This window comes from Petaurus breviceps, unplaced genomic scaffold, assembly GCF_028583685.1.
Source record: "Petaurus breviceps papuanus isolate PSGF00001 unplaced genomic scaffold, PetGlider_PUasm1.0 90845, whole genome shotgun sequence".
Lineage (NCBI taxonomy): Eukaryota > Metazoa > Chordata > Mammalia > Diprotodontia > Petauridae > Petaurus > Petaurus breviceps.
Window position 1 is genome coordinate 615,482 of NW_027187359.1, and position 26,676 is coordinate 642,157.

A 26,676-nucleotide genomic window follows, 5' to 3' on the forward strand; every position below is an offset into this window, starting at 1 on the left:
ACAAGGTCTCATGGTTACCTTGTAAATGAAGGTACGACTGAAGTCCAGTAGCAGGCGTTACTTTTTATGCAGTGGCTTAAACACGGGGTGACTGAAACCATGAGGCCATTCAGAATCACTCCAAAAGGGACTCAGAAATAAGGACTCTCAGAGGTGTCCTAAAGCTGCCATTCTTAAACTGGGGCTGGGACAGCCTCCCCACCCAAAACATGCAACAGGCCAACTTCCAAACTAGGGCTTGTGGCTCCAGCCCAGGGAAAGTGGGGGAAACAGGGAATGTGGCTGCTACCACAGATACTTGAGTAACCTGAAACAGGATACAAGATTTTAGGAGAAGTCAAGTATTCAAACCAGTACCCAGAATGACAGTCACAAGTGAGCACTGCACCAGAGACACAGGTTGTAACCAAAGACTGCCAAGGGTTCCATCCCTAATGAAGCCACCACATACCCTGGGCACAAAAAGGAGCTGGGGGATACCCTGCTGTATGCCACAAGCAACTCCAGGTGAGCAGGGCCAGGGGCCTGGCTTGCCAACTAATACCTGACCCCATTCACCATGGATCGAGTTGCCTGGCAGGGCCAGGAACAAGAGTTGGAGCATGCTTAGTGGATGAAGTATATGAATTTACCATTGGGAGAGAGCAGTGTCACCAGGAGAGCTTCCCTGAAAAGGATCAGCAGAGGAAGGAACCCTTGCCAGCCAAAAAGGGAAGGCTTGGTTCACTAACCTGAGCTGACTTTCAGTGAGCAAGGATTCTGAGTAAGAAGAAAGCAGAGTGTGAATAGGTGCAAGGAGAGAAGCTGGGATGCCATGCCCAGGGCATGACCTGGCTTGGGTCAAAAGGCTCACTCGCTCTTTCTTGGCCCTGGAGCAGACAAAGAGGCCCTCAGCTTCTTCAAGTGAAATCAGGCAGGTTTGCTGCCCCTTCCTGGACTTTATTTATTTTAAGCTCCGGTTGACTTCCTGCCTCAGCTTGGCGGCGGCGCTGTTCTCTGGCTCAATACTCAGGAGGCTGTTGATGTCTTCAAGGCTCGATTGATAGTCCTGGGGGGTAGGGGGCAGGGATAAGGGAAGAGGGAAGGCAGGAGGCTGGGGCCTGAAGTCAGTACTTACCTGGCACACCTGCTACAGGGTCTGAGCAGGGGTGAGAGATACAGGCACAGGCCTGCTGGGCCAGCCTTGGGAATTGGGCCAGCAGCAGGGGCAGCCCCTGGGCTTGAGAGAGCCCTGGTCAGGGTAGGGCAGGGACTCCCACTTACCTTGAGTTCTTTGAATGCCTGGGCACGCCTGTAAAATGCTTTGACGTTCTTTGAGTCTAATTTGAGAGCCTCGGTGCAGTCCTTTACAGCTTCTTTGTATTTCTTCAGTGATAAATAGCAGAGGGCTCTGGAAGAAAGACAGACAGGTGTGAGAGTAGGGAAAGAAGCTGAACCCCAGGCCCATGGGCCAGCCCTGCAGGGCAGCATGGTGTCCCACAAAGTGCTGTATCTGGAGTCTGGTTTAAGGGCACTATTGAATTCTAAGTTTCCTTATCTGTAAAATAAGGACATTAATACTTGGAGTTACCACAGACCACAGCAGTTCCCTCCAAACTGAATAAGGCCCGGTGAAGGACTCTACCCTTTGAGGACCATCCTGGATAAATTCAGAAAGGCTAATTACCAAGACAGCAACTTATGAAGACCATCTACTAAGGGCCTGCAATTTGCATCTGAAAGGGAACAGGATTGTGTTGAGGGAACTTCACGGTCACCTAACAGCACTCTCGAAATATGAATTCCTAATTAGTAACTACTAATTACCAAAGAGTAGAGTGTTCAAGTCTGACTCACAAGCTGAGATGCTTTGGACCTGGCAGGTACCTGAAAAGTCAGGTAACCCAATCCCCTTCATCCACAGAGGAGAAAAGAGCCAGAGAGGAAAAGGGACTGGAAAAGACCTGACCAACATTATGCAGCAACTCAGTGGGGGAGCTGGAACGAGAACCCAGATCTTCTGACTTCAAATCTAATGCTCTTTCTAGAAGATCAATCCCAGCTCTGCCAGAAGTTTGACTAGCTATGTAACTTTAGGCAAGTCATCCTCATCCTCTCTGGATCTCAGCTTCCTAATATACAAAGAAAGGAATCATTTTACATAAATATGTAATCATACCTACCACACTGAGGCAATGTCAAGAAAGTCCATTGTAAACATTAAAGCCCTACATAAGTAGGAACAGCTATTCTCAGGGAAAGGCTGAATACATGGAGTTGTGTTCATGGGATTGAGAGTCCCAAGTCTGAAACTGCTGCTTCCTAGCAAGTCATGTATCCTTCCTCTCCTTGAGTTTCATCCGCTATAAAACAAGAGTGATGATATACTCTCCCTCACAGGTTTTCTATGGGGATCACATGAGAATATCTCAAGCCCTTTGTAAAATGTCAATGGCAGAGTAAATCAGATTATCATTCTCAAGATGGATGAGTGCAAGTGCCCTTCTCTTAGGTTTGACCAAGCATTTAAGGGTCCCCTCAGTACATATTCGGGCCAGGCCTCCCTCTCCTAACAGGAAATCAATTTACACTGTCTCAGAAGCAGAGAAACAAGCCAAGGGTTATGACAGGCGGAGAGAGAAAGAGTCCTCCCCGCCACTGAGCACTGGAAGGCCTCCGGTGTGGAAGAAAGTCAGCTCTAGCCTGGCCGTTGCAGGTACCTGTTGGTGTAGGTGGCAGACTCCGTGCTGCTGCAGGTAAGACTCTCACTGTACTTGTCTACAGCCTCCTTATGCTTTCCTTTTTTCACCAGCTCATTGCCTTGTTCCTTGAGGGCCCGGGCCCGCTCCATGTCTCCAACAGCAGGCACTAGAAAAAGAGTATCAGCATACCTAATTACTTAAAATAAAGGCTGCACCCCTAAATGACATCTCTTGGAAGGGGAAAAGACATATAGAGATACGGACTGAAAAATGCCATTTCTTTCAGGCTGCATGACAGTTGTGTAGAAGTGAGATTTGACAATAAAATGAAACACCAAAACATGGCTTTTTATTTGGACTGAAGCATTATATCTGGGACTCTAGTCCTGGTTCTACCACTGACAGACACCATGTGACCTTCTACAAACTGCTGCTCATCTTGAGCCTTAGTTTCTGCTCTTCCAAACTGGGGTTATAATCACTGCCCTACCTACCTCATAACAGTGTTGAATGGCTGAAATGAAATAATGGTGATGAGAGTATTTCCAAAGTTATGCCATCAAGAAGTGGGAACTAAGAGGGTACCCTACTATTGGGGAACAGCCAAGCAAACTGTGATCTATGGAGTCATGGAATATTTTTGTACTATAAGACAGGCTGAAATGTGAAACATGGGAAGACCTATATGAACTGATGCAGAGCAAAGTAAGCAGAAAACAACAATTCATATAATGATTTTATAAAGACAAAACACTTTGAATGACTTGAAAATATTGATCAATGCGATGATCAACTATGAGACTAGAGGACCGAGAATGAAGCAAGCTACTCACCTCTCGACACAGAGAAGATGGTCTCAAAATGCAGAAGGCATACACTTTCAGGCACAGTCCATGGGTTTTTTTTTTTGCTTGGCTAGGCATATTTGTTACAAAGGCTCCACTCCCACCCTCACAATGGTGGGGGGGGTGTGGTGTGATTAAAGCACCTTCCTTAAATTGCAGGGAAGAAAGCATGGCCAGACATGACAAACAGAGAAACTTTGAACACTACAGGCTGAACTTACACCTATGAGAAGGATAAGTATTCATACCAGAAACCTGCACTGTCATGAAGAGTCCTTTTCTGTTCTACTATATCTATGCCCATTTTATGTGGTGTCTGTTACCCCTGTTCCATCAGTGTCAGGTGGCACTGGTACTAAAAGGGATGATGACAGCTGCCCAATAAAGAAAAGTCTTTGATCTCTGCTTTAAAAAAAAAAAAGGTCGGAGAGGAGAGGGGGAAGAGTAACAGTAACAAGTTCAGGCCCTTGGGCAATTTTCCACCTTCTCACACTGGACAAAAAAGCCTAGGTTCACCTGTGAGCTCTGCCATTGCCTTGTTGTGGGACTCTTTGAGTAGGCCAGTGGACCTTTCTTGGTTGGTTTCCTCATCTCTATATTGGAATTATAATTCCTAACCTGCCAAGTTTACAGGGCCTCTGGTGAAAACCAAATGAGATAATGCATGTAAAAAAAAGTACGGAAACATAAGTAGTTACTCTCATCCCAGCTCTAATATTAACAGTGAACCCAGGCAAATAATTTTATCTCTTTGCCTCAATTTCTCCATCTGTAAAAAAGGAGATAATAACACTACCTACGTCACAAGATCATTGTAATAGAGGAAAATGCTTAGAGTACTATATAAATGGGAGTTGTTATTTTCACACTGGCAAACAAGTCACCAGACTGGCCTACCTGTAAGGGGCCTGAGAGGAGTGGTCCCCATGCATCTGGAGTACATGCTATCCTAGGGGTGGAGAACATACATGGGGATAGAAATGGCATCTTCTTTCTTCATCTTTGGCTCTATCAGCCCAGAAGGGCTCTGGCCCAAATCTCTACTGGACTTGCATTCAGACTATCTGGTGGGCTGAAAGCCAGGCGGGCAAGAAAGATACATTTTCCTTGATTTATGACATTAAATTAAATACACCATGATTCAAGCGTGGCCTCCTTTAACTAGGCCACTATCCAAAGGCTCACCTTTGTTCTTTAAGGTGTTGGCTTCTTTGAGTCTGCTTTTGCCTGCCTTCTCATGGTCACCCCCTGGAGCTGCTTCCCACCTCTTTTGAGCTGCAACTGGCACTGAGGGGATAGGGGGCAGCTTAAGACGCCACTCAAGCCCGTCTGTGTCCATGAGAGCTTTGGTCATCCTACGACAAAGGGCAAGGTATTAGAAAGAAGCTTTCTGTCTGAGCCACTCAAATATTTCCATCATCTAGTACCCAGGATATAAGGCACAGTTAACATCTCTGTCAGTGTTCACCAGAGACTAAAACCCAAAAAAGGAGTCAGTAGTAAAAATTCTTGATCGTAGATGCCTATATACAAATGTAGAGCATCCAGGTAACCCACAAGATACACTAAAGAGTAATGAGACAAATTTGACCTGAAATTTGGTCAGATGAGACCCACAACTAGAATATGGCTTTGAAAGGGGAAGGGGTGAGGAGGAAAGGAATCATAAAAGTAGCATTTTGTTTTAAAAAGCTGTATTTGCAAGACATCTAAGAACCAGAGGAGGGAAGCAAAGTAGAGAACATTTAGATGATCAAAGGAAGCTGAGAGAGAAATGATAGTCAGCAGAATATGTTACGGACCTGGAAAAAAGAAATTGATGAAGAATTCAAGAAAAAGATCACATTCCTGATAATGAAACATAATATAGTAGTAATGAGAGACTTCAAATTAGCCAGACATCTGCTGAAGCTTTCTCTCTGGCAAAAGTGGAGAGACTGGTAATTTCTTGATTTGTCTTAATGATAATTTCAACCTTTAAAAACCAAAGAAAGCAACAACAGAGAACTTTTCTGATCTGATTCTCACCAACAATAAGAGGCTGATTACTGTAGTGGAAATAATGTGAATCTTCATAGCAAAGTAACAATTCCATGTTTGAATCTGAGAGTGAAGAGAAGAAGCAAGTTAGAAAGTCTGATATGTACCCTAAATTTTAGAGGAGACAAGATTTTAAAGTGTTCAGGGAAGGGACAGGAAGGATCCTATTGCCTGAAATTCTATATGTGTTCCCAGGAGGGATAGGGAATGAAATTCTAAAGACATAAAGAAAAACAATTCTGATAAGATAAAAAGGGCAGATGTGAATGCACAGGGATCTCATCAACCTATGTAAATTTTAAAGACAGGTATAAAAGACAGAAGAAAAGATAGGGAACAGAGGATGAATATGGCAAAATACAGTCCCTAAACAATGGCAAGAATACTACAACTAAAATAATTTAAGTCTGTTGAGTTAAAGCTAAGGAAAACAAGATTTTTTAGCTATATTGTCTGGAGAAGAGGAGAGAGGAAGGAGAATCAAAGAAGGGATCAGATCATGACTGAGGATGGATGGGACAATAATAGCAAAGAGAAGAAAAGGCAAAGCTGCTCAACTCATTTTGCTTCGTTTCTCTGCCAAGCAGAATGATCTTTGGATTGAAAGGGACAGAACAAAAATGAATAACAGGAAACTGAAACCCAAGATAAGTGAAGTGACTGAAGAAGAGCAAACTTCTTTTGATGAATTCAAATCACCTGGCTCAGATTAATGACATCCTCCTATACTAAAAAAAGAACCCCTCCCCCCCCCCAAAAAAAACACAACTAGCTGGTGGGATGGCTGAGTTACTATCATTTATCTCTGAAAGGTCACAGTGTACAGGAGAGGTACTATAACTATAGAATTGCAAATGGACAAATTTACCAATTTTCCAAAAAAGGAAGAAAATGTATTCTATAAACTATAGTTCAGTTTATAGAATAGTTTAGAACTATAGTTTTGGATATAAAACTTGTATAAAACTGGAAAAATTCTAAAATGCAGTACTAAAGGATGGTTAGTGAATACCTTAAAAAGGATGCATGTTGATCAAAAGGATTCAGTATGGCTTCAAAAAAAACAAGCTGATTTGGTTTTTTGGTTTTAGTTTTTGGTTTTTTTTGATGGGGTCACTAGACTGATAGGGACGTATACACTGCCTAGATTTTAGCAAATAACAGTTTCTCATGTTATTCTTGTGGAAAACATAATGAGATATGGTATAGTCCAGAAGTGTTGCAAAATTCCCTAGTGCTGAGGAACCAGGTTAAAATGTAACTGGGAAATGTTTAACAAAATAAATAAAAATACATCACAAATAAAGTTAATTGGTGGTTTTCTAAGTCAATATGCCACTGTAAGGGTTGATTTCTTTTTGAGTTTGAAACCTCTGGTCAAAAGTTGCAGTACAGTTAAGGATTGAGTATGGTTATGGATTTAGTAAGGGTTGAATAACTAGACTCAGAGTTATGTCAGCTTGGAAGGTGGCATCTGATAGAGGACTCAAGGATCCTGTGCTTGGCTTGTGCTATTTAACATTTTTACCAATGGCTAGGAAGAACCCTTATCAATTCTTTAGATGACAAAGAGCTAACACTAGGTGAAAGTCAATATTTCAAGAAGGTCTGAAAGCCTAGAACATAGGGACAAATCCAAAAAGATGAAACTTAATAAAGTCTTACACTTGGATTAAAAAAAATCAGTTTTACAAGGAGAGATGGGGGAGTCATGGTTAGAAAGCAATTTGTCTGAAGAAAATCTGGGGTCTGAGTGGACTGCAGGTTCAAGATAAAGCAATCAACAGAATGATACAGAAGTCAAAGAGAGCTTTGAGCATAATTGAGTGGGCAAAGGGTGAAAAAATCCAGGTTCTGGATCACTCAGGGGTTGACTTTGCAAACTGGAGAATAATGAAGAAGGCAAGGCCTGTTCTTTTAGTGAAGGCTATGGTCTGTGAAGTTTTATTCATATATTTCCCAGTATCTGAGAGCCTCCCCACTCCACACAGATGGCCACCATCTATAAAGTTATAGCTCACTGAGAATTTGGAGAAGCCTCAGAGCTCAGAGAATACAAAGTTAGCAAATCCTCCCAAAGTGTCATTAAGTTTGTTCAAGATCAGAATTTCCAAATGAACCCATAATTCTCCTAAGCTGGTCTCCAGACATTCAAGTTTGCTTTCTATACAGGAACAACAAGTTAGCATTTCTTCAGGGAATTTGTTTAGTGTTTCATATATTAGGGTATCTTGTATCTCAAAAGATGAATCAGGACATACCTATAGGGAACTAAGTCACTTTACATGGTCAGCCCACATCTGTAGTACAACACTGAATTCTGGGTACCACATTTTAGCAATGACATTAATAAGCTGGAGAGTGTTCTGAGGAAAGTAACCAGGATGGTAAAGTGTCTCAAGTTTATATCATGAGGATTAGTTAAAAGAAATGGAAATGATTAACCTGGAGAAAAGATGATTGGGGATAGACGCGGGGGAGAAGGCAGTGAGGACAAAGTTACTGCCTTATTATGTATCCTCTGTGGGGTAGGTAGGGAATACTTTTAGTTGGGGTCATCAGGGAAATCATCATGGAAGAGGTATCATTTCAGTTGGGCCCCAAAGAATAGGTAGGATTTTAATAGGGTAGGAGACAGCCAAGAAGAAATTCTAGGAATAAGGATTGGGGTGAAAGAAGGGAAAGAGGCCAGAAAGCACTTGAATGTGAACAAAGGACAGCAAGTAGTCCAGTTTGGCTAAAGTCTAGAGAATTCTAAGGAAAGTAGTGGGAAAAAAGTCTGGAAAAGTCAGCTGGGGTCAGATTGCGAAGGGAGGGCTGAGAAGTCTAGCTGTGAGGACCAGTGGTGTCTTACTTAAACTCATCCCTTAGGAAGATTAATTTGTCTCCTAGATTTAGCACAAATCAGAAATTCAGGATATAGATCTGCAAAGAATCTAATAATGTTAAATTTGACATATTATTCCCCACTAAGGATGATCTCATTGTATAGACTTCTCCTCCAAAGAGAGCATACCATACATATTTCTATGAACCTAGGAAAAAGCTAAGTCCTAGCTTTGCTTTCTGAACTGGTTTTTAAGAAACAAAAGCTACAAATACGATGCACCTGTACCTTCTCTAAGGCTTATCTAAGTCTTCAGCTGGCAGTTTTGTGCCAGAAGACAACCAAAGGAAAGTGTCCAATGGAGAACACAGGCAGCATGGCAGGCTTACCTGTTGACTCCATCATGTGCAGCGGCAAGAGTACAGTCTATCTGCAGCACTGTCTTGTAATCCACATAAGCCAACTTGTACTTCTCCAAGGCTTCATAGGCTGCTGCCCGCCTTAGCAAGGGTTTTATTCCAAAAGGAACCAAAGACAATGCACTAGAAGAGGGAAGAAAAAGTAGTCTGGCTTCCTGAGTCAATGGAACACCATCCTACCAATCACTCTTTGGCTAGTTCAACGCAGAGACCACTATCATGACAATATATAGTCAGGATAAAACATGGAGCATATTCTGAAAAAAAACACCCCCTGCTTCATAATATCTTTCTCTGGTATGGTATCAACAATAGAACATTCGAGCATGATATTACAAGACAGCCCATCTTTCAGGGCTGGACAAATCATTTCACCTTTCTAAGCCTCAATTTCCTCATCTATAAAAATGGAAATAATGATGTTTATAGTACCTAACTCACAGAGCTATTATGGGGCAAGTGTTTCTTAAATCTTTAAGGGCCTAGGTCAGTGAATTTGCTGGCATAGTGCAGATGACCTTCTCTGCAATGACAGATCCGGACTTGCCTAGGATCACATAGTCAGTCTGTTAGCGGCAAGACTTGAACCAGTTTTCTATCTGTGACATAATGCTTACTAAAATAAAAGACAAAATAGGGCCTAACTAGTTGGGGGTAGCTCAAGAGAGAAGAAATTAAGGAAAAGACCAGAAGATGCCATGTGGAAATGAAGGTGGGGGCGGGGTCTAACATCTTATCATTATTATGCTTTGGGTGTATAAGGACTTGACCCACAACAAAGGATGTATTGAATATGCCAGGAAATAGCTTGGTAGGAACATGGGAGTTGGCGATGCAATCAGAGGAGTCAGGTTAAAACCTACTATTCACTATCTGCGATCTTAGGCAAGTCAGTTTCTTCATCTGTAAAATGGCAGTGGACTGGGGGACGGGGTTGGATGGTTTCTTTCAGCTTATCCATGATCTTATGCTCACTTCAAGAGTAAAGAAACTGAGGCACAAAAGGGCTAAATGACCAGCTGAAGGTAACACAGCTAGTAAGGGCTGGAATAAGAACATGAATACAGGCCAGATTCCAGGTCTGGCATGTTTTTCACCACACCACGCTAAATGGACTTTCAGAACACTCCCAATCATCTGAGGCTAGGGGCTCCCAACTACACATCATGATAAACCCCTCTCCCCCAATTTCTCCCCCTATCAGAAGAACAGGGATTGCTCTAGCAATTCTAGGCCTACAGCTTCCTTTCCCCTACAGCCTTCCCAAAGAGCCCCATCCAGCTCAGACCACCCATCCCCTGCTTTTCCACAGCTTGGTTACAAAAAGTAGAGCCCCTAACCACCAAAGCCAGAGCAGGGAAGGACCTCTGGGTGTCTCTCCCATTCCAGCCTCAAGCAGAAATGCTTTTAGTCACCATGCACTCAGCAGGGTTAGCCCTGGAGAGGAAATGACTCCTGCCAGCCACCCACAAGTCTGAATCACCCTGGGGGCCCAGGAGCTGAAAGATATTCAAAGCTGAGTTTAGCCTTAAGGGTCATATCTTACACAGTGCAGTCTTTAATGCAATGTGTACAGTTTCCATCCTTCAAGTGGCAAGCTGCTCGGTTGGAATAGAGGACACTCTCTTCTTCAGGGTTGGCTGGACCTGTCAAGGAAGGAAATGACATATATAAAGCAGGTGTTAAGCTGAGCAACAAAAGCCTAAGGCTACTCACACTGTCCTTCCACACCCAGGGTTCTTCAGAACATGGCTGAAGCCAAAAGAAATATGAATGTGAGTTGGCTCCACAGGCCAGTCAATCTATATCTCATGTTTGCACACATACATGCACACATGTTTTCTGCCATCAATGAACCCCAGATTCCCATACCCTTCAGATAGTGAAAAAAAACACTGGACTTAGAATCAGAGGCCCCACTTTTGGGTTCCATTTCTACCACTCACTAACCATGTGATTTTGGATGAATCACCAAACATAGAGCTCTGAGCCTCAGTTCCCTCTTTTATAAAATGGAAATGATATTTGCACTATCTACCTCAAAGGGTCATTTTGAGGAAAGCACTTTGTAAACCTTAAAACACTATATAACAATGTGAGAAATGATGCTAAAAATTCACAATCTGGTCCAGTGCAAACCATGGCCCCTTCTTGATCCAGTAGAGTCCTAGATGTTATGGTAAAAAAATTCATTACCTTTTGGTCAACCTGATGATGACTTTCTGACTTTTTGGGATGCTGGTCCTCAGAAAACAGCCATACCTTTGTACAATCTGTGTCCCTGGAATGAGTCTCCTTCTCAGCTTGGTCTCTTGGAATCCTTAGCTTCCTTAAGGACACAGTCAGGTGCCACCACCTGTTAATGCTTTTCTTTTTCATTTTTTTCTACTTATCTGTGTATATACTGTATACAACAGGAGAATATAAGCTTCTTGAGGGCAAGAACAATTTTATCTTTTTGACTTTGTATCTCTAAAGCCTAGCACAGTACTGTGTAAAAAAGGAGTTATTAAATCAATACTTGTTGAATTTTATTGAACAGACAAATATAGCTTATCACCAGGCCTGTAATTTTCTAGGAGGGTAGTATCTGTTAAGAGTTTACATCCCACTGATAAGAGCCTAAAGTCATCTCCATGACATCCATGAAGCACTGGAGGAAAGTTATTATTATATCTATGGAAACTTTTTACCACACATTTTCTCACTGGCTAGAGAGTCGGAAAAAGGGTGCCAACTTCTGCTGAAAAAATAAATCTTGGGGATGGCTTTCTTTCTAAGAGCTACAAATCTCAGGAGCCCATAATATTTACTATGAACCCAACATTTTAACATATATATACAGGAAATATACACATTTAATCAGAGTACTGAAGTGCACAAAGACAGGTAACTTCGCAACAGCTCTAAGGTCACAAAGCACTACACATAACAATAAGGATGCCCCATTCCATCAGTATAGCACTTTATCCTTTAACTTTTGTGTCCTTAGTTTGATTCCATTCTGACAGGCTACACATAGTGTATGAATGATCATCTCCATTTGAGAGATGGAAAATTAGATCCTCAGAAATGAAGAGATTCATGCCAGGTTTTACAGCTACTCAATGTCAGGCCTAGGACAAGGACACAGGTCTTTGGCTCCTAGCTCTGGGCTCTTTGCTGAAAATTTAAGAAAGTGAAATTATAGTTCCTTGAGAACAGGGACTGTTTTGCTTTTGTCTTTGAATCTCCAGCACCTAGCAAAGTCCTTGCAATATAGTAGGTGTTTAATAAATGTTTGATTGATTACATTCCACAAAAGCTTCCAAAGTGCTTTATACATACATATATACACATTATCTCATAAGTGGGCAGGGATGGGGTGACTATCTCAGGAAACTGAAGCCTAAGGAAGTGATCTGCTCAAGGTTACACAGCAGAGCCAGGACTCAAATATGGGTTCTCTGACTATACATCGACCACATCGTCAAAAATACCAGCAGGGAGGGGCATAGCAGGCAAGGCATTCTGGGTGAATACTTTCAGCCTGTTGTCAGATGAGGAAGTTTCTGCTCACTGGAGCACTCACCACTTGAGGGATGCTTACAGGAGGGCCTAGCAACCTAGCACTGAAGCTGACACTGAACAACATGCCATTAGCAAGGCAGCATGCACCTGAACCTTGACTCTGGCTAGAGCCCCGAGGACTGGCATACCGTATGAGGAAAGTGAGGGGGCAGCTAGGTAGCACAGCAGCTAAGCTAGAGCACCAGACTCATCTTCCTAAGTTCAAATCTGGCCTCAGACACTTAACTAGCTGCATGACTCTAGGTAAGTTACTTTGCCTCAGTTTCCTCATCTGTAAAATTAGGAGAAGGAAATGGCAAACCACTCCAGTATCTTGCCAAGAAAACCTCAGACGGGGTCATAAAGAGTCAGACATGACTGGAAAAGACTGAACAACAAAACAAAAAAAAAGAGAATGGAAATAATAACCACAACTTAAAACTAGAGAGATCAAGCTGGAAAGAGAGCCAGAGACTATCAAAGTGCATCAAGTCCAACCCCCTAATTTTACAGAGGAAGAAACTGAGGCCCAGAAAGGAAAACTGCTTCCCCAGGTAATCAACAGTAAGGGAAGGAAGGAAACATGCATCTATTAAGTGCCGACTATGGGCCAGCCACCGTGCTAAGTGCTTTACAAATATTATCTCATCGACCCTCACCATAGCCCTGGGAGGTGAGTGCAATTATTATTGCCATTTTTATAGCTGAAGAAACTTGAGGTAAACAGAAGTTAATGACTCATCCAGAGTCACATGGCTGGAAAGCATCTGAGACTAGATCTGAACTCAGATCTTTACTCCAGGCCTACCGCTCCATCCATCGTTTCACCTGGCTGCCAAAGCCTGGCTTATCAGCATTTGGGAACTGGGTCAGACTAACTTCCATTGAATAAGTCAGGTAAGTTCCCCAGGATACCAGGTCATTTCTGCTCCTTCCTGCATTCCTTCCTTCCCTCCACCACACTTTCATCCACGCAGGTAACTTATAAACTGCCCAAACATCTTCTGCAGGAGAGCTCCCCTTATGGTTTGCTTCCATTTTCTTCTGAAATGCCAAAGAGATCCAAGTCTCTTACTTAGCATTAGGGAAGTTACAGGCAGGAATTTGAGGCCATTAGCCTCCCTTTGCCAAGGTAGGAGGCCTTCAGCTAGTATAAACCCCCAGAGGATGCTTTTTAGTCCCAGGCCAGCTTGCAGCCCCTTGGGATTGATGTGTCTGTTCCCTTCCTGGTGTCACCATCTAATACTTCTTATTATGATTTCTCTTTCTCTGGTCCAATGTGTGTAGCAGGAATAGTCTGTCAACTTCTCCCTGATATTCTTTAATCTTTGAAGTTAGTTGGAACTATGGGAGGCTCTTAGGTTCACAGCAGGCATACTGAAGTCACATGTGTAGTTGAGTTGAAAGAAGGTGGAAGCTGGGAAAGACTGAAGTGAATTTATGGGCACCAGGTTGCCATAGGGCCAGGTTGAGAAGTCCAGTGTAGTTAGTAGGGCCAAGACCAAGGGCCAATAGTCAAAACAAGGTTAGTGGGTATAGGTCAAAAGGCGTGTGGATAGAATGAAATAGATTAGGGTTTTGTCTGAGTGTGTAGCCCCAACCTATCCTTCCAGCTTCATTCTATCACTCCCTATCTCTCACTCTACTATTCAGTCAAACAGACCCTCTCCCTGTTCTTTACACTCAGCATTCCATCTCTTATCTCCATATCTCTATGTTTCCATGCCTGGAATGTACTTCCTTCTCACAGAATCCCTCTCTTCCCTCAGGATGGACAACACAAGCACCACCACTATATACACAAGGGCCTTACTGTTCCCCTGAACTGCTAATGCCTACTCTCCTTGACTACTTCCTATTTCTTTAGTATACATTTATATATATATGTAATGGAATATTGTACAGTGAAGATATTACACATTACAGAAGGGGAACTGAAGCAAATGTGGAAAGATTTTTATCAAATGACAGAGCAAATAAGCAGAACCAAGAGAACAATAAACATGATGACTACAAAAATGTAAATGAAGACATCACTAAAAGGAAGCTGAACTGAGTGATGTGGGAGGGAAAAATTAAGAAAGTTCCCAGAGATCATGAAAAATACCTCCTCCCTCACAGCAAGGAGGCAGGCACCTTGAAGACGGACTATCACAGATGCTGTCTGGCAGCTTCTATAAGTGGGTGTTTGGGGGGGGGGGGGTCCACAAGGGACAGTTCAAACAGGTGAAGTGGAAGTAAATTACTACAGCAAACCAAATGGAACCAATGATACATTTTTACGAGGAAATAAACAAGGGCAGGCTATCTCCAAAAGTGAGAGATGTAGGCAGATGGGCTAGATGCATTCAGGTGAAAAATGGGGATTCCCAGTCTAAGAGGGCTCATGAGGCAGGATGGATAAAATTGATTATATTTTAATGGACAGGAAATGATTCATTTGGAAGTCAGCCTTAAATATACCTATCTGTGTACAATTAAACCATAGACTTGTTAGAGCAAAGACCAAAATATAAAACTAGAAGAATAAAAATGAGAAAAGGCTATGTCAATGGATTAGATAACCTCAAAAGCTGCTTCCAGGTCTGACATCAGAGATTAGTAGACATCCAAAGAACAGGGTCTGTAGAGATTGATGGAGGTCATTTGTGGGACTGGGTCAATCTGTGAGCACAGGAAGGGCTTTTTGGGAAAATGGGTGATGAATTTAGCTAGCCTGTGTGTCTATGAGACCAGGACATCATGCTGTTGTGAATGTAGACAGGCTATGATGTTGGTCAGGTAAAGATGGTGGGGTCAGGGTTGGGTGAGGGCTGTGGGACCAGGTCAACTGGAATTAGTGAAGCTTTTAGGAATTCTAGTTGGTTACAATCCATGTGGCTTTGAGTCTATGAGGATGTATTTTGATGGGACTGGAATCCATGAGATCTGTAGAGGAGTGTGGGATAAAAATGTGTGGGATTAGTCTTTGGAGCCCTGTGGGGTAGGGTTTGTGGGGTTGGTTGGGGTTTGTGTAATTCAAGTTGATAGGGTTGAAACAGTTTTAGGATGAATTCTGTGGAGATAAGAGTTGTGGGATCATGAGCTGTGGACTCCTGGGAGGTTCATCTGTGGGATGTTCATTGGTGGGGCTGTGATATCAGTCTAGGAAGCTGAGTCCTGCGTAGCAAAATGAAGTCCATAGAGCTGGTGGGATCCAAATAGAGGGTGAGGTCTGTGGGGCTGAAGGAAATCAAGGGATGTGGGATGAGTGCTGGGCCAGGCAGGTGAAGCCCCTAGGGACTATCTAGGGAGATTTGTGAAGGAGTGGGGAAAGACAGGAGTTTGTGGGATCAAGGGCTATGTAAGCCCCCTAAAGTCATCAACCTTGGATCTTGATCTGGAAGATACTTTCTCCCTGGTGATGCAGCAGATATAGTGTTGAGCCTGAAATCAGGAAGAACTGAGTTCAAATGTGAACTCTGATACTTACTAGCTATATGACCCTGAGTAAGTTACTTAACCAGGTTGCCTTCATTTCCTCAACTGTAAAATGGGGATAGTGCTTAGCACCATGAATGGCACATAGCAGGCACTTATATAAATGCTTATTTCAGTGAACCTTTCCAAAACCCTCATTTTCCAGACAAGGGATGTAAGGCCAAATGAGTGCCCAAAAGTCACAGGGCCAGTAAGCTTCAGAGGTGGAACTGGAACCCAGGTTCTCTGACTCCAGAGACAGTGCCTCTTCCACTGGATCTCTGCCTCTAGGGGGCTGGGGGATCAGCGACATCTACTGAGGGGTAGATCTACTAGGGTCTGAAGCTCCCTGTACCTAAAGTGGACAATAGGTTCTGAGGCCAATAAGGCCTACTCTGTGAGGTCTTCAGGTAAGTGGGATGGGGGGAGGGAGGTGGGAAGGACACCTCGATTTTCAGAGTCATAACAGACCAGTGGGATGGGGTTTGTGGGGCTAGTAGAATCAAGACAGGTCCATGGTCTGAGAGGCAACAACGTGGCTGGGAAGCCACTAGGATTGAGCGGATGGGGGCTGATTCATGGGATCTGGGGGGTGAAGGGCATGGTGTCTCTAGAAGTGGAGTCTGTGGGGTCCAAGAGAGGTCCTGGGAGAGCGATGGGGTCTGTAGGGGTGGTGTCTGTGGGGTTCTGGGGAGGGGGGAAAGGAGAGGTGGTCTATAGGCTCCAAAGGGAGGGGATCTATTGACAACCTATCAGCTATGGAGGGGGTGGTTTGTGATGTCCTGGGTGGGGTCTGGAGCTGGAGGAGGGGGGCCTATGGGGTCTAAAAGGTCTAAAGCTACAAAAGGGGTCTCTATGGGGTCCTGGAGTGTGTCTGTAGGTCCTGGGGGGAGGGGAGGAGCGATAGGTTCTGTGTGTTTTTAGATGGGGAATGATGTCTGGGGTCCTGGGAGTGGTCTATAGGCTCAGCAGGGGGTATGGAATGTCTACTGGGTCCTGGGGAATCCATGGTAGTGGGCTCTATGTGTGGGGTTGGGGCTGGTCTGTGAAGTCTTATGGGATGGGGGAATGTCTATGGGCCCCACAGGGCTAAGGGTGTCCATGTGATGTGGGGGGTGTCTATGAGGTCCTGGGGTGTCTCTGTGGTTCTAAAAGCTGTCTATGGAGTCCTGGGAGGGATCTTTGGGATACTGGCGGGGACTATGGGCTCTGCAGCGGGATGGAACAGAGTATCAATGGAGTCATCAAGGGTCTATGGGCCCCCATGTCTATGTGATCCTGGGGCAGGGGGAAGCCCCACTCTGGGGTCCTGGGAAGGTCTCAGGAGTCCTAATGGGTCAATGGGTAGTATTATCTATGTGACCCTGGGGATGTCTCTGGAGCCGGGAATATCTCTAGGGTCCTGGGGGGAGGGTCTCTGGGGCCTCAGGGGAGTCTCTAGGGCTCTGAGGGCGTCTCTGGGGTCTCAGAGGTGTCTACGTGACTCTGGGGCCCCGGGGGTGTCTCGGAGGTGTCTCGGGGCCCCGGGGGTGTCTCGGGGGTCCTCGAGGCCGCTCGTACCTGTCTCCCGCAGCGCGTCGAGGGCCCGGCCGTAGAGCTCGGCGGCCTCCGCGTACTGGCCACTGCGGAAGCTCTCGTTGCCGGCGGCGCGGAGCTCGAGGACGGAGCCGGGGGGCTTGGGCGCCATCTCGTGACCGGAGACGACCAGAGGCTGGAGGCCGGGGTCCGCGTTCTGCCGTTGCTGTGGCGCCGGCTCCGGCTCCGCCCCCTCCCCCACCTCCGGGCCGGAAGCGATACCGGCGCCTAGAACCTCCGATGGGTGCTGCGGAGGGGGGAGGCGCGCACGCGGAGCGGGGGGTGCGCGCACGCGAGGCGGTCGGGAGCGCGCACAAAGGGGGCGGGGGAGGAGGGGAAGCCGCCCCCTTTCAATGAGGTCCAGGCGTAACCGCGTCCCGGCAGCTGCGCGGCCCGGGTACCACGGAGTCTGCGCATCTTCTGGGGGCTACCTTCCGAGACCCTCGCTGCCCCAGTGTCTGATGGTCGGGTGCGAACCTTCCTCTGCCCTGGTGGGGGGTGGGGGCGGTGACCAGCTCCTGGTAGTATCTGCTTATTGACGGCTAAAATCCCGCCAGTTGTACTTTCAATCATTAATATATCATTCATTCATTCATTCATTCGCTCACTCACTCACTCACTCACTCACTCACTCACTCACTCACTCACTCATTCATTCACTCATTCAACAAGAGCCCTGAAAGTCTTCTCTCACTTTGTAGCTAACCATGAGATGGAGTGACTTCCCATAGGCAAGTCCCATCATCTGTCTGGGCCTCGGTTTGCTTTTCCGTGAGGTGGTACAGACATAAAATTCTTGGGAGAAAAGTACCTCTTATGGTACTAGAAAAAAAATGCAAATAAGACAATCATTCAGCAAATGTTTCCTGTATTCATGTATATGCTTGAAAAAACGTTTTCCCAAAACTTTTCCAAAAAAAGGTTTTCCAAGCCTTACTTGATCATTGGGTTTTGATGGCTCTGTGTGATTGTACATAGCTATTGTTTCTGTTCTGGCCAGAAACTCTGAGGGTCTTCCCCTCCTAATTAATTTTTTTTCAGAATTTTATTTATTAATTTTTAAATTTAATCATTCATTACCACAAGATTTTGAGTTCCAAATTTTCTCCCCCACCCCATACCCCAAGAGGGCAAGCATATTGATTACTCCTTCCCCCAATCTGCCCTCTCATATATCGCCCCCCGAAATCCCTCTTCTTACCCCCTTACCCCTTACTTTCTTGTAGAGCAAGATGGATTTCTATATCCCATTGCCTGTATGTCTTATTTCCCAGTTGCATGTAACAACATTTTTTTAACATTTGTTTTTAAAACTTTGAGTCCCAGATTTTCTCCCTTCTTTCCTCCTCACCCACTATCACTGGGAAAACAAAAATTCCATATAGGTTATACATGCGTAGTTATGCAAAACATTTCCATAGTAGTCATATTGTGAAACACTAGCTATATTTTTCCTCCATCCCATCCTATTCTCCATTTATTCTATTTTCTCCTTTGATCCTGTCCCTTTTCAAAAATGTTTGCTTCTGACTACCCCTTCCCCCAATCTGCCTTCCCTTCTATCATTCCCCCCTCTTATCCCCTTCCCCCCTACTTTCCTGTAGGGTAAGATACCCAATTGAGCTTGTATGTTATTCCCTCCTTAAGCCAAATCTAATGAGTAAGGCTGACTCATTACCTTTCACCTCCCTGCTTTTCTCCTCCATTGTAATACCTTTCCCTTGCCTCTTTTATGTGAGATGATTTACCCTATTCTATCTCTCTCCTCCCAATATTTTCCTCTCTTACCTCTTAATTTTATATTTTATATATCATCCCTTCATATTCAACTCAACCTCTGCCCTCTATGTATACATGTACACACATACACACACACACATATATATACACACATATACCCACCTATACATACATATATATGTATATGTACATATATATATTCCCTTCAACTATCCTCATACTGAGAAAAATCTCATGAGTTACAAATATCTTTCCATGTAATAATGTAAACAGTTCAACTTTAATAAGTTCCTTATGATTTCTCTTTCCTGTTTACCTTTTCATGCTTCTCTTGATTCTTGTATTTGAAAATCAAATTTTCTGTTCAGCTTTGGTCTTTTCATCAAGAATGCTTGAAATTCCTCTATTTCATTGAATGACCATGTTTTCCCCTGATGTATTATACTCAGTTTTGCTGGATAGGTGATTCTTGTTTTTAATCCCAGCTCTTTTGACCTATAGGATATCATATTCCAAGCCCTTCAATCCCTTAATATAGAAGCTTTTAGATCTTGTGTTATCCTGATTGTGTTTCCACAATACTTAAATTGTTTCTTCCTGACTGCCTATAATATTTCTTCCTTGACCTAGGAACTCTGGAATTTGGCCATAATATTCCTAGGCATTTTCTTTTTAGGATCTTTTCCAAGAGGTGATTGGTGTATTCTTTCAATTTCTACTTTTGCCCTCTGGTTCTAGAATATCAGGGCAATTTTCCTTGAGAATTTCTTGAAGGATGATTTCTAGGCTCTTTTTTTGATGATGGTTTTCAGGTAGTTCAATAATTTTTAGATGATCTCTCCTGGATCTATTTTCCAGATCAGTGGTTTTGGTTTTTCCAATGAGATATTTCACATTGTCTTCTATTTTCATTCTTTTGGATCTGTTTTATAGTATCTTGATTTCTCATAAAATCATTAGTTTCTATTTGCTCCAGTCTAATTTTGAAGGAATTATTTTCTTCAGTGAGCTTTTGAAGTTCCTTTTCCATCTGGCCAATACTACTTTTTAAGGCATTCTTCTCCTCATTGGCTTTTTGGATCTCTTTTGCCATTTGAGTTAGTCTATTTTTTAAGGTGCTATTTTCTTCAATATTTTTGGGGTCTCCTTTAACAAGCTGTTGACTCATTTTTTCATGATTTCCTTGCAACACTCATTTCTCTTCCCAATTTTTCCTCTACTTTTCTTGAGTTTCAAAATCCTTCTTGAGCTCCTCCATGGCCTTTGACCAATTCATATTTTTCTTGAAGGCTTTTGATGCAGGAATTTTGACTTTGTTGGCTTCTTCTGGTTCTATGTTTTGATCTTCTTTGTCACCAAATAATGATTCTATAGTCCAATTTCTCTTCCTCTGTTTGCTCATCTTGCAAGCCATTTACTTGACTTTTGAGCTCTTTGCCTAGGTAGAACTCTGCTTCCAGAGTGGAGAGTGCTGTGTCCCAAATTTCTGGGGTTTTGCACAGCTGTTGTCAGAGCTTCTTCTAGGCACCTGCCTCTGAACTGTGAGGAAGACTGCCTCTCCATAGCCTCAACAAGCTCTACCATACCAGTGCTGTCCTAACCCCAGGACTGCCACCCAAGACTGCCACCCAGATCCAAGCAGGGCAAAGCAAGAAAATCCTGCCTCGGTGCCAGTAAAGAGATTCCTGCAATTGTCCTGTGGTCAGTCGCTTGGTCCCCACACCATCTGTGAGCCTGGAGTTCTGGAAGCAGCCACCACCCCCTCTGCCACCGCAGGGGCAGGGACTGGACCATGTTGTTCTCTCACCCAGGATCAACAGAATTCCCCCACTGTCCTTTTACTTTCTTTTTGGCATTTGTGGGTTGAGAAGTCTGGAAACCATCATAGCTGCCAGTGATTCAGTCCCCTGAGGTCTGTTCTGGCTAGTCTATGCTGCTGGTCTGTGCTGGTGTGGCCCGCACAGGACTGCACTCTGCTCCCAGCCCTGTGCTATATACCCTTCCTGTCCGTTTGCCAGGCAGTTCTCAGCTGGAGACATATTTCAGTCTATCATTTGTGGGTTCTGTAGCTCTAAAATTTGTTTAGTCATTTTTTACAGGTATTTGAGGGAATTGGGGAGGAGTTCAAGTAAGTTCCTGCTTTTAACTCTGCCATCTTGCTTTGCCCCCATTTTTTTTTAATAAGTGTATTAGGCCATCTTTTGCCTCATTTCTTACCTCGCTTTATCAGGGCCATCTGCAGTTTTCCTGATCTATATCTTGCCACTGGACACAGATGGCTAGGGAGGAGAAAGTGAGGCTGGTGACTTTGCATAGCCTTCACTCACTTAAGTCCTATTAACAAAAAAAAAAAAATTCACAAATACAAACAAACAACAAAAAAAGCCAAGACAAGGTCACTGAACTCACCCAACTTCCAGACCAGAGAAGGTAAATAGGGTCTGTAAACTCACAATTTGAATAAAAGGCAGTAGGTGATAAAACACCACTTGGGCAGCATAAATAAGATGCTGTAGGAGTCTAAAGATCAGAGACGGTACAGGGAAAGCTTTGTGGAGGAGATGGAATTTGTTAGTGTGGGAGGATTTGGAAAATACTACTACCTGAGTGAGCTTGGGAAACTCATTTCACCTCTATAAAACCTTGGTTTCCTCACCTATAGAATGAGATGATTGCATTACTCTGCCATCTTGGCTCTGCCCCCCTCCAAGAGAATTGGATTAAGTGACTTCCAACTCTAGATCTAGGTCTTTCAAGCTCTTAAACTATACAATATGACTTATTTATTCAACAAGTCCTGTACTGGGAGTTAGGAGATACTGGGACTCAAATTCCATCTCTGGCATTTACTAGCTTAATGTGATGATTTGCTTGCCCCTACTCAGTTTCCTTGTCTGTAAAATGGGTAAAAATACTTGTAAGATCCATGTCCTGGGTTGTTTTAATAATAATAGCTAACACGTATATGGCACTTACTTTGTGCCAGGCACTGTGTTAAGCCCTTTACAATTTTTATCTCAATTGATTCTTACAGCCCTGGAGGCAGGTGTTATTATTATTCCCATTTTATGGATGGGGAAAGTGACTTTCCCAGGGTCACAAAATTAGGGAAGGATCTGAAGCTGGATTTGAACTCAGGTCTTCCTGACTCCAGGCCCAGGGCTCTAGCCATTGTCCTGGATTCAAATGAGATAATACATGTAAACACTTAACCCAAATAATTATAAATAAATTAAACTTAATAAAGCACTTTGTAAATATCAGTTATTATTCATTCAGCACTCACTCAAATGGATCAATAAGCTTGTAGTTTTAGAGATCCCTGCAGTGATACAGATCAAAACCATACAGGACTGCACAGTCTGTTCAACTCTTTTCTGGTCCTCTTACAAGTTCAACAAAGGGAGGCAGGCCTTCCTCCTTTTCTCCAGTCATCATAACAATGTGTACCTACCTGTGGAGCACTCAAAGGATCCAGTCTGTTATCCCTCAATCTCATCTCAAGATAGGTCCATTTTTTTAAAATCACATTTGCCTTATGACATTCTTTACTCCATTTCACTTGTAAAGTTCATTATTTGTCATATGCTGCAACTTATTTACACCTACAATACACATCTGTGTGCTATTAGTTACCCTCTGTGTGTAGTTTCATTTATGATTTCTTGAAATAGAGCTCCGAAAAACCAGGCTTTGATAAAGCCCATTGTGATTCAAATAGAGCTACTTGACTATGCCTTTAAACCCTAACCACTCTGGCTCTTACAGATTGGCCAGGTCCCAGTCCAAGGCTTACTTGATCATAGTTTGGGTTTGATGGCTCTGTGTGAGAGTAAATAGCTATTGTTTCTTTTCTGATCAGAAACCTTGCTCCTAATTTGACTTTTTTTTTTTTTAATAGGTAAACTAGGCCATCTTTTGGCTCCTTTCTTACCTAGCCTTATCAGGGCCACCTGCAGTTATCCTGATCTATATCTTGCCACTGGGCTCAGATAACTAGGGAGGAGAAAGTGAGGCTGGTGACTTTGCACAGCCCTCATTCACTTAAGTCCAATTCACAAATAAGTCATGGCATCACCTTGCTGATATCATGGTCCTCTCTGAGAATGAAGGAAAACACCACCTTCCGTGTAATAGTCATTGCGTTCCTGCTCAATTCCAAAATGAGCCCAGGGGAACTGTTACAAGTTTGAAAAAGTGAAATAGTCCAAAAGAATCTTGGAATACTAGAATAATAGAAATAAGTGGGACATTACAAGTCATGTAGTCCAACCCCCTCATTTTACAGAAGAAACTGAGGCCATGAACAAGGTTAACTTACTGACCAAGACCACATGGTGAATCAATTCAACTCATTAGTGGAAGAGAAGACATTGGATCCAAGGATGATCTCTAGGTTGAGGTAAAAGTTAATCAAATAAAAGCCCAAGGCTACAATAAACTTAAAGAAAACATTACTGTTCTCTTAGATCCAACATTCCAAGAGTGGTCTTGTCTGAACCTGAAGTGAAACTGCTCGCTATTTACTAGATATTGACCTTGAGAACCAAGCTCACTTTGCATCTCTAATCATCAGTTTATCCATCTATAAAATGGGAAGAGATCATACTTTCATTAGAGGCAGCTAAGCAGCTCAGTGGATAGCATGCTGGGCCTAAAGTCAGGACACCCTGGGTTCAAATTTGACCTCAGATTTTCCCTAACCTCTTTTTGCCTTAATCCACAGGAAAAGGAAATGGCCAACCACTCCAGTATCTTTGCCAAGAAAACTCCATACAGGGGTCACAAAGAGTCAGATACGACAGAACAATACTTTCAATACCCACTTCCCAAGGATATTTTGAGGAGAACTATTAATAAACACTGAAGGGTTATAGAAATGTGAGTTATTATTAGTGATAGAAATAATAACTTATTTATTTGGCATTTTACAAAACACATCCCCTACAGCAGCCCTGTGAGGCAGAAAGTGTAAAAAATGTTATCGAGCTCTGTCCCTTCTGAATTAAGCACTATTTTTGCTACCAAGAAACGTGGGCTCGATTTGGGAGTCAGATACTTGTTAGCTGTGCTGTTAAGTTTTCCTTTGTAAAATATGACCACTAAGCTTCCTTCCAGGACTATAGCCTGTTGCAATAAGGTATATGGTGACAGAAGAAATTGCACTGGCTTAGGAATGATGGAGGAAGACCTGGGTTAAAGTCACAGCTCTGCCATTTACTAGCTATGTGACCTTGCACTAATTATTTTCCTTCTCTCGGCCTCAGTTTCCTCCTCTGCAAAATGGGCGTGTAGGACGCTACCACGTGGTCGCCGCGCCATCTCTACCTATCATTTCCCCACAGGGAGGCTCAGAGCATTGATGATCACGGACACCGAGGCTGAGGCTTCTAGGGCTGCAAAGGTGTCAGGCACCATTACAATCCCCAGGGTGTCCCCTTGCGGGGCCTTTCTGGCAGTTGCCTACTCTCCCCTCCCTGCCCCGCCCCCGAGGAGGCGCGCCCCACGTGACCCAGCCCCCGCCCACTTGGAGCTTCTCAGTCTTCTCCTCCCCTCCTCCGCGGCTTCACCAGCCCCACTTCCGGCCCGGGCGGAAAGCGGAAGTGTTGGAGGGACCGGCCGGGGATGGGGCAGTAGCAGATCTGTGCTGCCGGCGGCCGCGCTATGGAGACCGTGCAGCTGAGGAACCCGCCGCGCCGGTGAGGGACCCAGGCCGGGCTGGAGACGGGTAGTGCAGAGGAGAGTGTGTGTGTGTGTGTGTGTGTGTGTGTGTGTGTATGTGTATGAGTATGTGTGTGTATGTGTAAGCGTGAGTAAGAGAAGCGAGGGCAGAATGTGTGTGAATGAGAGGGGGAAGATGTGTGTGTATGTGTATGTAAGCGTCGGTGAGGAAAGCGAGGGGAGGATGTGTGTGTGTGTGTATGTGTGTGAGAGGGGGAAACTAGGTGTGTATGTGTGTGAGAGGGGGAAACTAGGTGTGCATGTGAGTGAATGAGAGGGGAAGGATGTGTGTGTAAGTGTAAGGGAGAGGAGACTACTTACATGTGTGTGAATGAGGGGGGAGGATGTGCATGTGTCAGAGGGGGAGACTGCTTTTGCATGCGTGTGAGATGAGGCTGCATGCATGTTTGTGAGAGGGGCTGTGTGTGTAGGTACATGTATGTGGATGAGAGTGAGACTATGTGTGCATGTGTGTTAGGAGGAGGACGTGTGTGAGAGGGGTCTGTGTGCCGTGTGTGAATGAAAAGGGGAAAGGGGTGTGTGTATGAGAGAGAGTGAGGAAGACTACATGTGCAAATGTGTAAGAGGAGGTTGTTGTATGAGAAAGAGGGGAGGCTCTATGTGAATAGGGAGGGGGGACCAGAGTGTGTATGCATGTGTGTATATGTGAGTGAGAGGAGTGGGGAAAGTGTATGTGTCTAAGAGGGAGGCTTTTTGAGAGGGGAGGCTGTGTGTATATGTGTAAGTGAGAGAGGAAGGGTGTATGTGCATATGTGTGAGAGGGGGAGGGTGTGGGTGTGTGCGCATATGTGTGAATGGGAGGGGACTGTTTGTGTATGTGTGTGAGTGAAGGGGAAAGGGTGTTTGTGAGTGGGAGAAATCTGTGTCCAGATCTATAAGTGGGGTGGGGAGCTGTGTATATGGTTAAGAATGAAAAGGAGAGACTACATATGAGATCAAGGGTGGCAGGAGGAGCCTGTAGTAAAGAGTTAATCTTAGTTAGATCTTTGCTGATTTACCTGTCCAGTATTGGGGAAGTGAGAAGGATATTAGATAAACCATTAGGTGATCTGTGTAGGCATGGCCACTCCGTATTAAGGGGAATGCCATCATAATAGTTATCATCCTTCTGCTCTGGAGCTTGAAATGACCTACAAGCATTTTCTTTATATTCTCTTCATAGGCTTTTAAAATTCAATCCCTACCACATTGGGGACAGAGAGGGACAGAAGGGAAAATTGTCTCTGCAATTCTAAATCTATGATTCTGTCATTTTTAAGTGCCCATCTCTATTCCTTCCACTTCTGGAATTTTAGATCTGTCAGTAACAAAGCAAATGTTGTTTGCCGGTGTGAGATGCTTATATGTGTGTAACAGATAATGAAATAAGAGCATTCTTACTTTCCTTAAAGTTCTGATTTGTAAAATGACAAAGTAAGGTCACCATTACTTTGCTTAAAGTAGTCATTTGTTTACAAGTAATTTCTTCACAAATATTGACAATACATTGTAAGATTCAAAGCTTGTCCTCAGGATACTGTTGATGCTACCTTCGGGATTCTTTGGATGGCATGTGCCCATACTTTGTTAATGTTGGCAAAAAGTACTTACGTACAAGTTAGAGAACTACTGAGTGATCACTGAGACCTGACAAAGGCTAGTTTAATGGATTGGTTGCTTGGTTTCTGATGGTGACACTTTATATGGCAATATATACAAAAAGCCACGTGTATAACTTTTCAGATTGTCATTTGGTGTACACAAAGACATTTAAGAACTTTCTTGATATTTTGGATCTCTGGTCTCTTTTACCAATACAG

At 43.8% G+C, this 26,676-nt stretch overlaps 2 protein-coding genes across 3 annotated transcripts in view; one reads left to right on the forward strand and one right to left on the reverse strand.

Annotated features, from left to right (window-relative positions):
• Positions 1-895: 895 nt before the first annotated feature.
• Positions 896-17,683, reverse strand: TOMM34 (translocase of outer mitochondrial membrane 34). The gene is made up of 7 exons (XM_069071841.1): positions 17,381-17,683; positions 10,359-10,458; positions 8,783-8,935; positions 4,712-4,881; positions 2,700-2,847; positions 1,264-1,390; positions 896-1,048 (listed from the first exon to the last, which is right to left on the reverse strand). Exons 1-7 carry the CDS (start codon positions 17,505-17,507, stop codon positions 944-946), a joined length of 930 nt encoding a protein of 309 aa, XP_068927942.1. The 5' UTR covers positions 17,508-17,683; the 3' UTR covers positions 896-943.
• A 7,000-nt stretch (positions 17,684-24,683) lies between these two features.
• The window catches only part of STK4 (serine/threonine kinase 4), a 116,018-nt gene continuing 114,025 nt past the window's right edge, over positions 24,684-26,676 (forward strand). The window contains exon 1 of one of the 2 annotated variants that reach the window (XM_069071840.1): positions 24,684-24,834. In XM_069071840.1, coding sequence (XP_068927941.1) covers positions 24,800-24,834 — 35 coding nt within the window. In that variant the 5' untranslated portion in view covers positions 24,684-24,799. The remainder of the gene's footprint in view (positions 24,835-26,676) is intronic. The other variant, XM_069071839.1, reaches the window with a different exon arrangement.

Excerpts from the sequence above, each read along its gene's own strand:
- TOMM34 (XM_069071841.1), bottom strand. The coding sequence starts at position 17,507 with ATGGCGCCCAAGCCCCCCGGCTCCGTCCTCGAGCTCCGCGCCGCCGGC. Across the intron at positions 10,459-17,380 it reads CGACGCGCTGCGGGAGACAG|GTCCAGCCAACCCTGAAGAA; the intron begins GTACGAGCGGCC and ends CTTCCTTGACAG. Across the intron at positions 2,848-4,711 it reads CAACACCTTAAAGAACAAAG|TGCCTGCTGTTGGAGACATG; the intron begins GTGAGCCTTTGG and ends CTCTTTTTCTAG.